The sequence below is a fragment of the Cyprinodon variegatus genome, unplaced genomic scaffold (genome assembly GCF_000732505.1).
Source record: "Cyprinodon variegatus isolate N-32 unplaced genomic scaffold, C_variegatus-1.0 Scaffold641, whole genome shotgun sequence".
Classification (NCBI taxonomy): Eukaryota; Metazoa; Chordata; class Actinopteri; order Cyprinodontiformes; family Cyprinodontidae; genus Cyprinodon; species Cyprinodon variegatus.
Window position 1 is genome coordinate 454,144 of NW_015151094.1, and position 13,858 is coordinate 468,001.

At 36.9% G+C, this 13,858-nt stretch overlaps 1 protein-coding gene across 1 annotated transcript; it reads left to right on the plus strand.

Annotated features, from left to right (window-relative positions):
* The first annotated feature begins 487 nt into the window (after positions 1-487).
* LOC107096677 (ADP/ATP translocase 3) lies at positions 488-2,749 on the plus strand. The gene is made up of 4 exons (XM_015393439.1): positions 488-738; positions 1,508-1,994; positions 2,078-2,218; positions 2,311-2,749. Exons 1-4 carry the CDS (start codon positions 628-630, stop codon positions 2,466-2,468), a joined length of 897 nt encoding a protein of 298 aa, XP_015248925.1. The 5' UTR covers positions 488-627; the 3' UTR covers positions 2,469-2,749.
* The last annotated feature ends 11,109 nt before the right edge of the window (positions 2,750-13,858 follow it).

A 13,858-nucleotide genomic window follows, 5' to 3' on the forward strand; every position in this document is an offset into this window, starting at 1 on the left:
TATATATATATATTTACATTATATTAAATATTATTATATTATATTAAAGATACTATGGATATTAAATATCCACTGGAATAATGCTGGCATATTTACATTTAATTGTATATGAATATGCAGTGTCTATACAGAATTAAAGTAAATGCTGGGATATTAATGTCTTTAATTTGAATAGGTTACAGAAATAAACTATTCGATTGTGTTCCAATTTATTAAAGTGGTTTAAATTATTTGGGTTCAGTAAAGATGTGTTTATTTGTAACACTAAACAGGAAAGCAGATAAGAACACGAAAATCATTGCTGAGGTTCGCCCCTTCTGTTCTGTTCCTAATGTAAGAGTCGCTTCACGTGAATTCACTTTCCTGAGAAAAAAAAAATGAGAGCACGCTAAGCTACGTCATTCAAATCAAGACACCGCATTGGCAAAAATCCGTGTGACGACGAAGGCTCGGCCAATGAGTCACTGTTCGAGTTCCCGTGCATTATCGCGATCTATCTGGTTAGATAAATCCTCTACGCGGCTTCTCAATCGGCCATTTCGTCTGTGCAAGGCCATCAGCCAGCTAGGGCATCGGGGAATCTGCGTGATACTGGTAACCTGAAAGGCACATTAAAAACATCGCAACATGAATGAAACAGCTATCTCATTCGCCAAGGACTTCTTGGCTGGCGGCATCTCCGCAGCCATTTCCAAAACAGCCGTCGCCCCAATCGAGAGAGTGAAGCTTCTCCTTCAGGTAAGAAAAAAAAATCATCTTCCGGGAAGCTAACTGCTAGCTGCTTAGCTTGTTTCGCTCTACCGAATAACTCTGATGTGACAAGTCTTTTCATTGCTCATCCACACGCTTCCCTAGACATTCACTAGTATTTCTAATCTTTTCATTTAAAAAAATCGGGCCGTTTCAGTGTTAGCGGTTCTAAGGTCACGACTAAACTGGGAATGACCTACACGAGCCTGGCTGCTAGCGTTAGCGCTACGCCTTAACCTTAGCCGGCTGTTAGCACTAGCTAACAAAGGACAAACGCTCGTAGCGGCTTTGGTACAGTGTGTACAAACCCTTCACACACTTGGACTTTTTAAATTTTCGGTTATATTTTAGCCGCAGTGACAATATTATAACGAGTCGGACATTTTAATCCAAAAAGTTGCGGCGGGTAACGTCATAGTTGGTGAAAGTATCAAGGCCCATAAGCTGCGATTAAAGCCGGGTCAACTTGTTTCCATCCGCTCCGGTTGGTTCTACAACGTGACAGGAAGTTAAAACTGAAATTACATCGACCTTTGAGGTCACCCTTTTCTTTTTAAATTGATGGATTTTAAGCCAGTCCGAGATCAATCAATGCAGTAATTATCAGTGATTGCACGGGGACACTGATTAGAGGTAGCAACTGAAGGAACCATGAACTTTTCTCCCAACTTAAACTTTGTGTACAAGGTCACAATGTAACAATCATGTGACTGTTATTTGTTCAGCTGTTAATTATTTAATGTTTCTCTTCTTTCAGGTCCAGCATGCCAGCAAACAGATTGCTGTCGACCAGCAGTATAAAGGCATCGTTGACTGCGTTGTCCGCATCCCCAAGGAGCAGGGCTTCCTTTCCTTCTGGAGAGGCAACCTTGCCAATGTCATCAGATATTTCCCCACCCAGGCCCTCAACTTTGCCTTTAAAGACAAGTACAAGAAGATCTTCCTCGATGGCGTCGACAAGCGCACGCAGTTCTGGAGGTACTTCGCCGGTAACCTTGCCTCCGGAGGTGCTGCTGGAGCCACCTCCCTCTGCTTTGTGTACCCCCTCGACTTTGCCCGTACCCGTCTGGCAGCAGATGTGGGAAAAGCAGGAGCCGAGAGAGAGTTCAAGGGCCTGGGTGACTGTCTGGTTAAGATCTCAAAATCAGATGGTGTTAAGGGCTTGTACCAGGGCTTTAACGTGTCTGTGCAGGGCATCATCATCTACAGGGCTGCATACTTTGGCATCTATGACACAGCAAAGGGTATGTTGACTACATATTGGATGTCTACAGTCAACCTTACCATGTGGGTTTTTTTTAACACTTTTCTGCTCTTGCATTTACAGGTATGCTTCCAGATCCTAAGAATACCCATATATTGGTGAGCTGGATGATCGCACAGACTGTAACGGCTGTCGCTGGCCTGACTTCATATCCATTCGATACTGTTCGTAGACGTATGATGATGCAGTCTGGACGCAAAGGAGGTAAGTCTGTAAGGTTAGCAGCCTGGTTGTCATATTTATGTATAGATGTTAGATTGTTTATGTAACCTCTCCCTTTTTTTCCCCTGCCTCAGCTGACATCATGTACAGTGGTACCATCGACTGCTGGCGCAAGATTTTGCGCGATGAGGGCGGAAAAGCTTTCTTCAAGGGAGCCTGGTCCAACGTGCTCAGAGGCATGGGTGGCGCCTTCGTGCTGGTGTTGTACGATGAGCTGAAGAAAGTCATCTAAATCTTCATGTTGTCACGTCACTGTCCAATTTGGCTAAATGTATTAACTTACCATTTCTATGGACATTGCATTCTGCCTTATTTATGGGAACAACTAGCATCTCACGAAGTAGCTGTGAGAGGTGGCTGTATGTTGTGCATCTTTGATTTTAAAACGTTCCGCACCCTCTTTACCAATGTCATTCCAGATATAAAAAGAAAAATATGAATACCTACTTGTGTCATTCACTAGGTTTGTATGGTCCCAACTTGAATAAATCTATCCTGGGGAACAACCTTTAAGATTGATGTTAACTGTCCCCTTCACTGTCATAGCATGAGATGAACACTCACAGGATAATGAAAGGCACAGAGTGGATTACAACCAATTGCTATATATACTTGCGCTTATCTCTCTTGAGCCTCCAGAGTAGAACACCAGCGCTTGTTCTCCTTTGCATAGCACAGACTTCTTTGAACCTTTTAAGATGTTGGATAATTTTTTTTTTCCCAATTAAAGCACCTATTTCTTAGGAATACATACATTTTAGTTTAAATGCTCTTTTAAAACCCTACCTTCAATCTACAGTATTAAGGGGCACATTTCCTCCTTTAAATCTTCAAAGGTCTTAATTTGAAAACAGCTTTCATGTTTACACAGTGATGGGTACTAAGTTTCCTAATGGGTTTTTTTTTTTTCAGGGTTAAATTAATGCCCTCTTCATTCTACAGGGAAGTAAAAGCTTATGGGTTTTGTTAAATGCATTACAAATTTAAGCATAAGGCATTATTGGCAGGTTATGGTTAAACATGGAAAGATGGTTGGTTGTAGTTTAGCCTGATGGGCAGCAGGTGGCGCCAGTGGTAAGGGGGGAAAAACTTCTGTTGAAGCTCAGACAGGCTTACAAACAGCATTTTAAGTTTTTCATTTTTTGAAGGGGGTAACGCTGTAAAATGAAGAAAAATTGCAGGAAATTTATGTCTTGCGCACCCATCAAATGACCGCATGCTTCTCAGGATGGTTGAAAGTTTAATGGTTGGCAGAACTGCTAATATAGACAATGAAAACAGAACCATTTACGTTTGTGATGTAAATAAAATTATCTTAAATCCTTTTCCCGAGTCATTTCCGTTTTCAAACTGAATTTTGCCAAAAAAGGTGCAACATATTGATGAAAATGTATATTCAACAAGTGAAAACTCAGACTGCAATATTTCTTATCCGTGGTTAGAGCAGTGCGCTTGTGCTTTGAGAAGGTTGCAAGTACCTGGTTGGATCCACACAGCCTAAGCTTAGGGTTGCTGAACAAAACCCTTAACCCCCACACTGCTCCCTGGGTGCTGCACAATGGCAGCCCACTGCTCCCCAAAGGGATAGGTCAAAATGCAGAGAATTTCCCATTGTGGGACAAAGGAAATTACATTAAATGCTTATATTGCCAACCCACTCAGGAGGATGACTGCTGATGCAACATTTGTCCAGCAGAGGGCCATTGAAGCAAGGAAATAAAGCAAAAAAAATTCAAAGTAGCTGGCCATGGATACTATAGTAGAAAATATTACAGAAATCATGAAAACTGAAGTTTTCAGGACAAAGGTCAAGCTTAACCAACAATTTGAGAGATTTAGATTATATTAAAGGCTTAAAATGGATAGGCACACTGAATCCAAATGCCAGAAGAGATGCTCTAAATTTTGAATTTAGTCAAGATAAAATGTACATTTTATGATAGGAAAAAGCAGCTGTTATGACATGTAGAAAGAAGTTTTCCTTTTTTTTATGTGCATAAAGCAATATTGTGCACATACAATTTTTATCCTCCCATCAGACTCTTAGGTGTCACCACTAAGAGCAAAAAAGAGAAGGGAGTTGGGAGAGATGTAATTTTCCTCATATGAATGAATGATTTTTGTCCGAAAGAGAATTGATCCCACTTTAAAAAAATAATTGTATCTGAAGTCTCCTGAGGAAGCAATCTGATGTGGGGTTGCAGGGATTCAGCACAACTCTTCCCAATAAAATATCAATCATAAATGCTCACACTTCACTCTGCAATAAAGTATGTATGCAGTTTTATTTTCCATGTGATTGCATTTTACAGTTCCACGTTTCAGTCAATACTGATGTGTGTTGGCAACATTCAACTTGTTGACTGTCATCAGCCTATCAGGAAACATAATATCTTCTACAGATGGCAGCATTTATCCTGCTTCCTTTTACGAAGGCCATCTGTACAGCTTTAGTCTGTTAATAGATAAAGGCTAATATTCATATTGTTTAGGTTAATCATGAAGCACATTCTTTCACCAGTTTGACCACTTCAGAGCACAGAAGGAAACATTTTTTTGTCCTCCTAGAGAGAATCCCTAACGGCCTATCAGCAGCACTGTGTTTTACTGTGTAGCCTCACTCCCACTCTGTGGTTTGTATCTGTGTAAAGCCTGTATATCGGCTGTATCAGTCTCCTCCCACAGTCCAAACACTAGAGTCTGCACGGTTGAAGTTCACGTAGGTGTGAAGTGAAGAATGAGTGTTTGTTAGTCATCGGATTGTAACTGGCTGGCAGCTCTTCCTGGGTGTTTCCTGTATTCTGGCATGCATTCCAGGCTGCAGTTTAACTGTAATTGGCATCTGCACTCACCTCCACCAGGAGCCTGGCATCTGTAGGGGAAATGCATATTTGAATCACATACTGATAGATTGAATGTTACATTATACATAAGCATTTGCCTCATATAGTCCTACATTTTCTCATGTGACAACTATAATCTGGTGTAATTAATTTGGATTTTGTAACCAGCAAAAAAAATAGTGCATAAGTGTAAATTGGACATAAAGGGTTATGGTTTGCCAAAATTTTCAAAGGTACAAAACAAAAAAAAAATAAAAAAAAAAAAAAATAGGGTGCATTTTTATTCAGACCCAATGAGCCAATTCTGGAAGATCAGTAGGATCAGTCTTTTAGGCAGTGTTTCTACTAACTTGGAACACGTAGAACATGAATTTTTGCCAATCTTGTTTTAAAAGAATCTATCTTAGACAAAGTAAGATTTAATGGCCAGCTTCTGAATTCAGGCCTCAGTTTCCAGCCTTACCACAAATAGCCAATTAGATTTAAGACTGACTTTTGATTAGATATGATCTAAATAATGTATACATCGTCTAAGACACATTTCCAATATTTTGATCTGGATTTTGAGTGGGCCATACCTGCACATAATATATTTTTATTTAAACCACTCTATTCTAGCTCTGGCTGTATGTCCCAGGTCATTGTGCTCCCGAAAAATAATCATCCGTCCCTCATAATTCTAACAACTCTGATCAGCTTCAGAAGGATCCCTACAGCCTGATGCCAAAAACCTTTTGTGTGGGGCATAATGTGTTCAGGTTTGCATATGGACAAGGTTTTCAAAGGTTCCCATGTATAAAAAACGTGGTGTGCACAAAACTGTTCTACTTGCAAGGTGCAAATCAAATTGTGTCTCTAGAATGACCAGAACATTAAATAGAAAATGAGCATTTGCCTTCATGAATGTGGCGATCATATGCTGATGACCTAAATGTACAGATTTTTTTTTTTACGAGGAGCTTATAAAAAGGTTAATTCTTACAGCTCACAAAGCAATTATTCAAAGCTGGAGCAGATTGCAAATAGTTTTCTCATTCATATCATATTTATCAGTTAGCTGCAAACTTGCAAATAGACATTTTTGTGGTCAAAAGGTGCACAGACACACAATAAAAGTCTTAGTGCATGTGAACATGTTTGAGATGTCAGATTTAATGATAGTGGAATGCTGTTAGAGAAAAAGATGCCAGAGCTGGAGAGATTAATGCAGCAGGAAGCTGCACAAAATTAAAATAAAAAATACTTAACTTGACTATTTAGTTATGTATATATGCTTTTAATATGTACAAGATTTATCATGTGTTTTGTACATGAGTACATGTATTGTACTCTAGGGCTTTACATTAACAGCCCTTAGAGAAAAAAAGCCCTCAAGCATAGTGCTTGTAAAGGAGACTCCATCATGGACACCTGAAGGTGTATATCCCTATCCCATAGGCAAGGGCCTTTTTTTCAACCTCAGTGCTCCTCTGTCAGCTCCACATCTATCTTAGTCCGAACTTTCGGTTCTCTGGGTCAAGATCTTTCGCTTGTCAGGTGTATGAGTTAAGGCTATGACTAAATACGGTTTTCTGGATTTTACAATCACTACTTAAATTTTAAATTTTTATAATTTTATTGTTACCCTTTTAAGGGTTTTTACTTTTTTTGGGTTTAATTTTGTGATTCATATATGAAAGGTACACTATAAATATAATAAATTTTTTTACCATTTTTTTTTATTATAATTACGTCCAACTTTATGGCTTAGATCTTAGTCTTTTTCTTAAGACCACCCTGGTCCCAACGGTGTTTCAAAAGGGCAGCCCTGATCACTCGTACTCATTCGTTCCATAATAGGTATGCAACACACCCAATTACTTCACGTGCAATTCTTTTTTTTTTAACAATTTACCGCTCCTTATTTGGAGTCTTTGAATATCACAACCTTAACGTTCTGCATGTCACATATTGGTCCCATATAATCAGTGTATTTCTGTGTGCCCTGCATAGCTTGTGGCAAACTGCAAACCTGTTTCTATTTTTGAGGTTTTTGTTTCAATCTTGGCTTTGTTCTTGACATCTTTCCATACAGCCCAGATTGATTCTCCCATCTGAACTGTGGATCTCTGCATCTTCTCAGCTTCAGGACCTCTCTCCTTCTCCCCTGGCTGGTGAGTCCTCTGCTCAGCCTGTTGGTTTAGGTGGATGGCCATGTTGTGATGGTTTTGCAGTTGCGTTATACCATTTCCTTACATAAAATGTCTGTATTAACTAATTAGGGGAATTATAAATGAAGCTGGTTGTGCATCATTTTGTATTGTTATTTTTGTGAAATAGCTGAGGAGTTATCAGAGTAAAAGGTGGCTAAATATAAAAGCACGCCACAACTTTTACATTTTATTTTTAAAAATCCTTAAATGTCATAATTCTACTTTACTTGGTTTACTTTTTATCACATCAAATCCAAACAAAACAGGAATTTGGTGGCAGTAAATGTTTGGGAATAAAGCACAAGGGGAAAAAAAATGCATAAAAAAAACCAACAACAAGACTTTCTGTGAAGTACAGGAAAGTACTAGTTTTTATTCCTTCATAATCAAACTTCACAAACAGCTTGAACTTGTACAATACCTCAGAGAGTGAAAATTACAAAAAAAGTGCTGGTAACATTTACAAAAATCATCCTTACTTAGCAACAATCAGTTTATTCTTCCACACTTTTTTTAGTCTTTTGTATTAAGGCTTAATACTTCTTTATAAAGTATATGCAAGATAAGTCTTCACAGTTTTTCGAAAAAAGTCACAATATTATGTAACATAATGAAGCTTTTACGGCTATTTTCTTTATAATAACAAATACACATCACTGGTAAATATATGTGAAATACAGGGCTTATTGTAAAATGGCAAGTAATGATACTGTTTGCTGAGATAAATTGATTCCATACACTGTTATAGGAAAGTTTTGACATACCGTTGCTATAACTGATAAAGGAGAAAAAGAAAATGACAAGCAAAACAAATCGAGAGATCGCCTCCAAACTTTGGCACATCCTTTAAAACAATTTAAATGGTGGAAATTGGGATTCAGATTTCAAATCATACATATGGAAGATTAGCTAAACTGGCTTAAAGTGAAAACATGCTGTGTAGTAAGGTGCAAAAAATCATAGATATTACGCTGCCAGCCTTTTTTCTTTTGTTGCTGTTTTTCCTCTCAATGGACTTACATGATTAAGGTGCAATTGTAAGACTCTTTAGATGTCACTGGAAAAAAAAAGAAAAAAAGTATAAAAAAAAAAATCACCAATAGTCTTGAGGCGACCTCTTTTACTCATGCATTCCCCTGGATTTGGAAAAAATAAGAATAATTCTTGCTGGAGTTCTGTAACTCTAACTGTGGCATGTGGAAGTAAAAGCTGTATTAATGGTATATGTCATTTGATTTTGATTTTTTTTTTGATTTTTTTTTATTTACTGCTGAAACTGAAAAAAAATGAAACTGCTGTATAAGGAAATGGACGTGAAAACTTAAACATGAAACTAAGCCGATATATATTCACAAGGATCCTCTAAGCTGCACTGGTTTTACAGGTCAACAGACGAGAGCTCTAGCCCTAGACTTTACCAATTTCACCCTCATGCATACTGTACGGTTAAAGTGACGCAACAAGTTCGCTTAAATAGTCTACATCACAAAGAAGAAAAAAAAAGAAAAAAAGCAATTTGGTTTTTAGTGCAAACACAATTGGCTGGCATCAGCTTTTCAATAATAAACAGACTCACCAAGGAGATTACAAGAAAGGCACATACTTATGCTTTCTGTAACACGCGAATTTAGACGAAACTGCGAACATCTTTCAACAACACCACGGAAGGAAAAAACAAGAAAGCCACTACACCCAGGTAAAAAGAAAAAAAAGGCGACATTTTGCTGTGTAATATTATTTTTTATCGGGAAAATCTACAATTATCCGTCAACAAAATCATGTCAGAAAAGCTGTAGCTGCTGTTGGTGATCCCATTAAAAGGAGAGAGAGGCATAATGCAATTTGATTTGAAAAAAAAAAAAAATCTCAATACGAGAAGCCAATAATGGTGTGTTTACAGAAGCACTTTTTGGATTTATAATTGTTTAATTAAAGCAATTTTTTTTTTTTTTTTTTTTTTTTTTACATTTTTGTAAAAATAGCAGTCAAAGTGACCAAATATGCAGAGATCCGTGACCAGTGTTTTAAATGTGCACAACGGTGGATATAGCTGGGTTTTGTCTTTTGGCATTTTCTTTTTTTTGTTTGTTTGTTTGTTTTTCTTTTGAAACATGTTGCAGGCTGTGTGATGCAGACGACTGACATGGACTCATCATGCATTATTTCTTTTCCTTATGACATCCTGAATCCCAACTCTCATGTGTAAGCGTATTTTGTCCAAAACGATCACAGGAGAAAACAAAAAGTTTTAATGCCACTTTTTTTTTTTTTTTTTGGACAATAATACGGGATCAAGTAAATTTAGGAATAAAATAAACCCTGCTACAAAAAATGTATGGATGTGCTTCAAAATGCAAGACATCCTGTACCTACCAAAACAAAAATAATGGTCAAATATGAGCATCCACACTGCAGGGACAGTGACAACCCTATACGGTTAAAAACGTGTGGAGTTTGTTATATTGCTTTTAGATAGAAGACAAAAAAATAAAATTCTAGTGCAAATCTCTTTTCTGGTTTGAGAAATGGTGCTTGATCTGACGATTTGCTTTCTGCTTTACTATACAGGAACTGGTCAAATTAATGTGACAACTGCCTATGGTGAGAAGTGGCGTCCCTTTATATATTGTTCTCCTCAAATCTAAAAAAAGTACTCCTATTTTTCCAGACAAAAACCCCAGAAGAAACATCTGTCACCTGTCTTTGCCATGCAACAGCTATTAAATATTTCCTGTATTATACAGCCATCAACTAACCAGTTGACATCTTTTACTTCCCAATTGTCTTTTTTAAGTTACTTCTTTTTATTTAAACTGGAGGATCCTGTCATTCACTCTCCCACTTGTGAAATCTGGTCTGACTGATGAAATCAATTCAAGCAGGTGTTGTTGGTGCAGTTAGTTTGTCATATTTCTCTCAACTTGGAAATGTTGGAAAACTCACTCCAGTCCAGTGTCTGACAAATCATATAAAAACGTCCTTGCACATACATAAAAACTTTATCCCCTATTTCAAAAACAGCAGTCAACACATTTCAAACAAGCTTGTTTCATACCAACAATAATAACATCATAATAATAGTAAAAAATACAAACCAACTTGGAGCATAAATTATCAAAAAAACAAAACAAAAACAAAGTGAAATTACATTACTGCAGCATATATTTCAGGGTTGCTTAGTTGTGATGTTAAACTACCTTTACTAAAACAGCTCTACTTCCGCCAAGTTCAGAATTATGTAAGAAATTATTTGTTGGGAAATAATTAAGATATCACGCTACACAAAAAAAGTATCTAACAAAATATACACATATCTCATAGTTTAAATCAAGTGCATGTTTACAAAAGCGTCTACATACATGATATGGCAGCAAAAAGCCTTATAAAAAAGAAACAGATCTATATAAGCTGCTTTTTATCATTATTTGAGTTGATAAAATTTAGGATTTACAGTTGTTTTGTTGTTAAAGTCTTCGGTCCATATGCACAATACTGCATGGATTACAGTAATTGAATTTTCCTGTTTTTAACCACAGGATATGGAAGCATACAGCAGATAATAATTGTCATTGGCCAAATACTGAAGCTCCCTAATTTATTTTTTTACATTTATCTGGCAATGTGTGCTATTAGCAAAAATTTATTTTTATCAAAAAATAGTTTCTAATCACATATTTGGATTGTTTTGAGATGGTTAATCCATCGTTTAATTTGGTTTCAGTGTAGTTTTTTGTTCACATGTTGCCAGGGGATGATTTAGTTTTCTTACCTTGACTAAATTGAACTTTTTCTGAAAGGCTGAGATTGAAAGATGTGAATCTTTTTTTTTCTTTCATATTTGGCTTAAATAAACAACCTACAAATATGTGCAAAATTAACATCTTGGTCCATCTCAAGTATCCATGGTTGATCTATTCTAATCCACATTGTCAGATTAGTATTTTAGGGACAGCCTTAGAAGAAGAAATCTACTACAAAAATGCAATAAAATATCAGACATGGTAATCTACAATTATCCCAAGCGAAGGAGGAAAAAAATTGTTTGCAAAAAAGTGTGTGTGTGTGTGTAGGAAACAAACGGATATTGAATAATGCGTTTTGCCCAAGCAACGATGCAACATTTACAATCTGACACGTTTCAACATGACATGTTTACATCACAGCTACTGTGTCGGGTTCATTTTTACGTTTTGTTGCATTTTGTTGTTTTAAAAAAAATCTATTTTGGTCTACAATAAGCAATTGAATACAAACCACAAACCTAACAACCAATCAAGTGACAAAGCGTACACACAGTTTCACAAGCACCCTGCCAAGAGGAGGAAAAGATAGAAAACAGAAAACTAAAGTAACCGAGCTTGATTGCAGGAATCCTGGTCACGTAGAAAAGGTCATTTCTCCAAAAACTGAAGTTATCTTAACCCTTCTTTGGTATATGAAAAATAAAATTGTAAGAAATAAAAAAAAAAATTCAGTATCTCCTAATAATTTGAAAACTCTCACAACTTTTATGACTGTGTTGAAAGTCACAAATCAAAGCCTGCCATGTTGGCAGAGACCGCAGCAGCGTCAAGAATCTCGACTTCTCTTTTTGCAATTCAATTCTTTTTAACTTGTGCGTCTGCTAAGTAAAAATGTGATCCAGACATCCATGTGAGTCAGAGAAGTAGCCCGGTGCACGCTGCCTATAAAACCAGTCTGCACAAGTAGAAACTGTGCTCAGAGCTTAGGAGGTCACGGGATCACATGGGGAAATTTGAATAAAGGAAAAAGGGAGTTAGAGTAAGGGAAATGGACATTTTACTCAAGTGGTATTAGAATTATTCTCATGTAAATATGCAACAGATTTTCAGTTAAAGATGTGTGATATCAGGTGGTTTAAGAGCAGAAAACAAATGCCAGACTCGGAGGTGGAATGTGCTGGACTGAGGACAGGAATGCATGTTTTTAGTTACGCTGCTGCTCGCTTCAAAACTTAATTGTCTCATCCAGCTGAACTCCGCTATTTAAAGGCCACAGTGACTGAGAACACAAAAAAAGCCTCTGAGTCGAGTCTTTAGAGGCTCAAACATGACCGAGTCTCCACATCACCGTGACAAAAAAGTAAAAAAAAAAAAAAAAAAAGGTTGCGCTCTGCAAAAAGATAGGGGTGATCCGCCATGATTATCGGAGGAGGAAAAAAGGGGAAGCATAATAACTGCACGATGATAGTGAATATAAAGTAGTTTTTGTAATAGCTTAGTATCGCTGTCTTATATTTTATAATCTGCTTTTTTTCTCCGCTGTGTTGTAAAGCTCAAAGTCAAAACAGAATCTGGATATTTGTAAAAACCTGAACAGACACTGTTTCTGAGAAGTAACGATTAGATGACAGGGACTACCTACACAACATTGCCTATATGCTATGAAACAAAGTATGTTTCTTGTTAAAGGGACATTTCATAATATTGGAGAGATGCTCTGTTGAATGGTGAAAAACAGTTTATATCTAAACTGCAGTTACTCTATTGACATCTTTGTTTAAAATAAATCCAGACTACTTGGTTTTGAAGGAAAACTTAATGGCGAGTCTAAGAAGGGCTCCAGCCAAAAGGGGCTTTTACCATCTTCAGACTGGGACGAAAAAGAATGCTATGTTTTTTTTTTTTTTTTTTTGAAGCAATACATTTCCACCTATTTAAAATTTTAAGTGAATATTTAAAAAAAAAAAAAAAAAAAAAAAGGGGAAATGGAATCGGAGGCAGCGCCAATGATTGTCTTATGTGGTTTTGAGGGTGGAAAAAAGCCAGATAAAACATATATCAATAAAATCTTTTTAATAGTTTCAATAATTTTTTAAAATGACCTTAGTACAAGGCAGTTACTCGGATCATAAACAATAAAATCATTCCCACTAAGTCCATGTTTCAGATAGGAATGTATTCTCAGTGCACCACCTCCAGCCTCTCTTTTCCTGTGTAAATAATGATTATGCGTCATGGGCTTTTAGGACTCAAGGCAGCTTCTTTATAAGCCACTAGGGTGGTGTAAAGATGTAGGTTTGAAATACTCAAAAACAGGATTTCATCTCGGCCCCACTCAGACTAGCCATTAGCGTTAGCTTCAGTACCAACTGATACAGATTTGTTTTTAAACAAAGACATTATGGGAGTAATCTCATGCAGACATGATATTAGCATGAATCAAAGGTTCACTTCAAAAATTATGAACCATCTCTTTAATCATAGCTCTTTTCTCCTATTTACTTCAAAAAGATGCATTATGGAGGATTTAAAGATTCAAAATGACAGCAATCACATGCTTTGCATTTCCTGTTCACGCTCAGTTCTCACTTTAGATTAATTCTATTTTTCTGTTTCTCACTTCTGATTTAAGAATAGTGGTATAATTTAAAAGTGCACCCCTTCCAGAAATTGGCACGGCAACCAAGTTGGAGAAGGTTGGAGAGAAAACTGTGGTAATTAGTCCACAGGGGACGGAATAATAAGCCATCCTGAAACCTTTTCATCTCGCAGCAGCTCAGTTTTGTAACCTGATTTGTGTTGTTTTTTTTATTTTTCTATACTTTCTTTCTGTTTTTGTTTCCA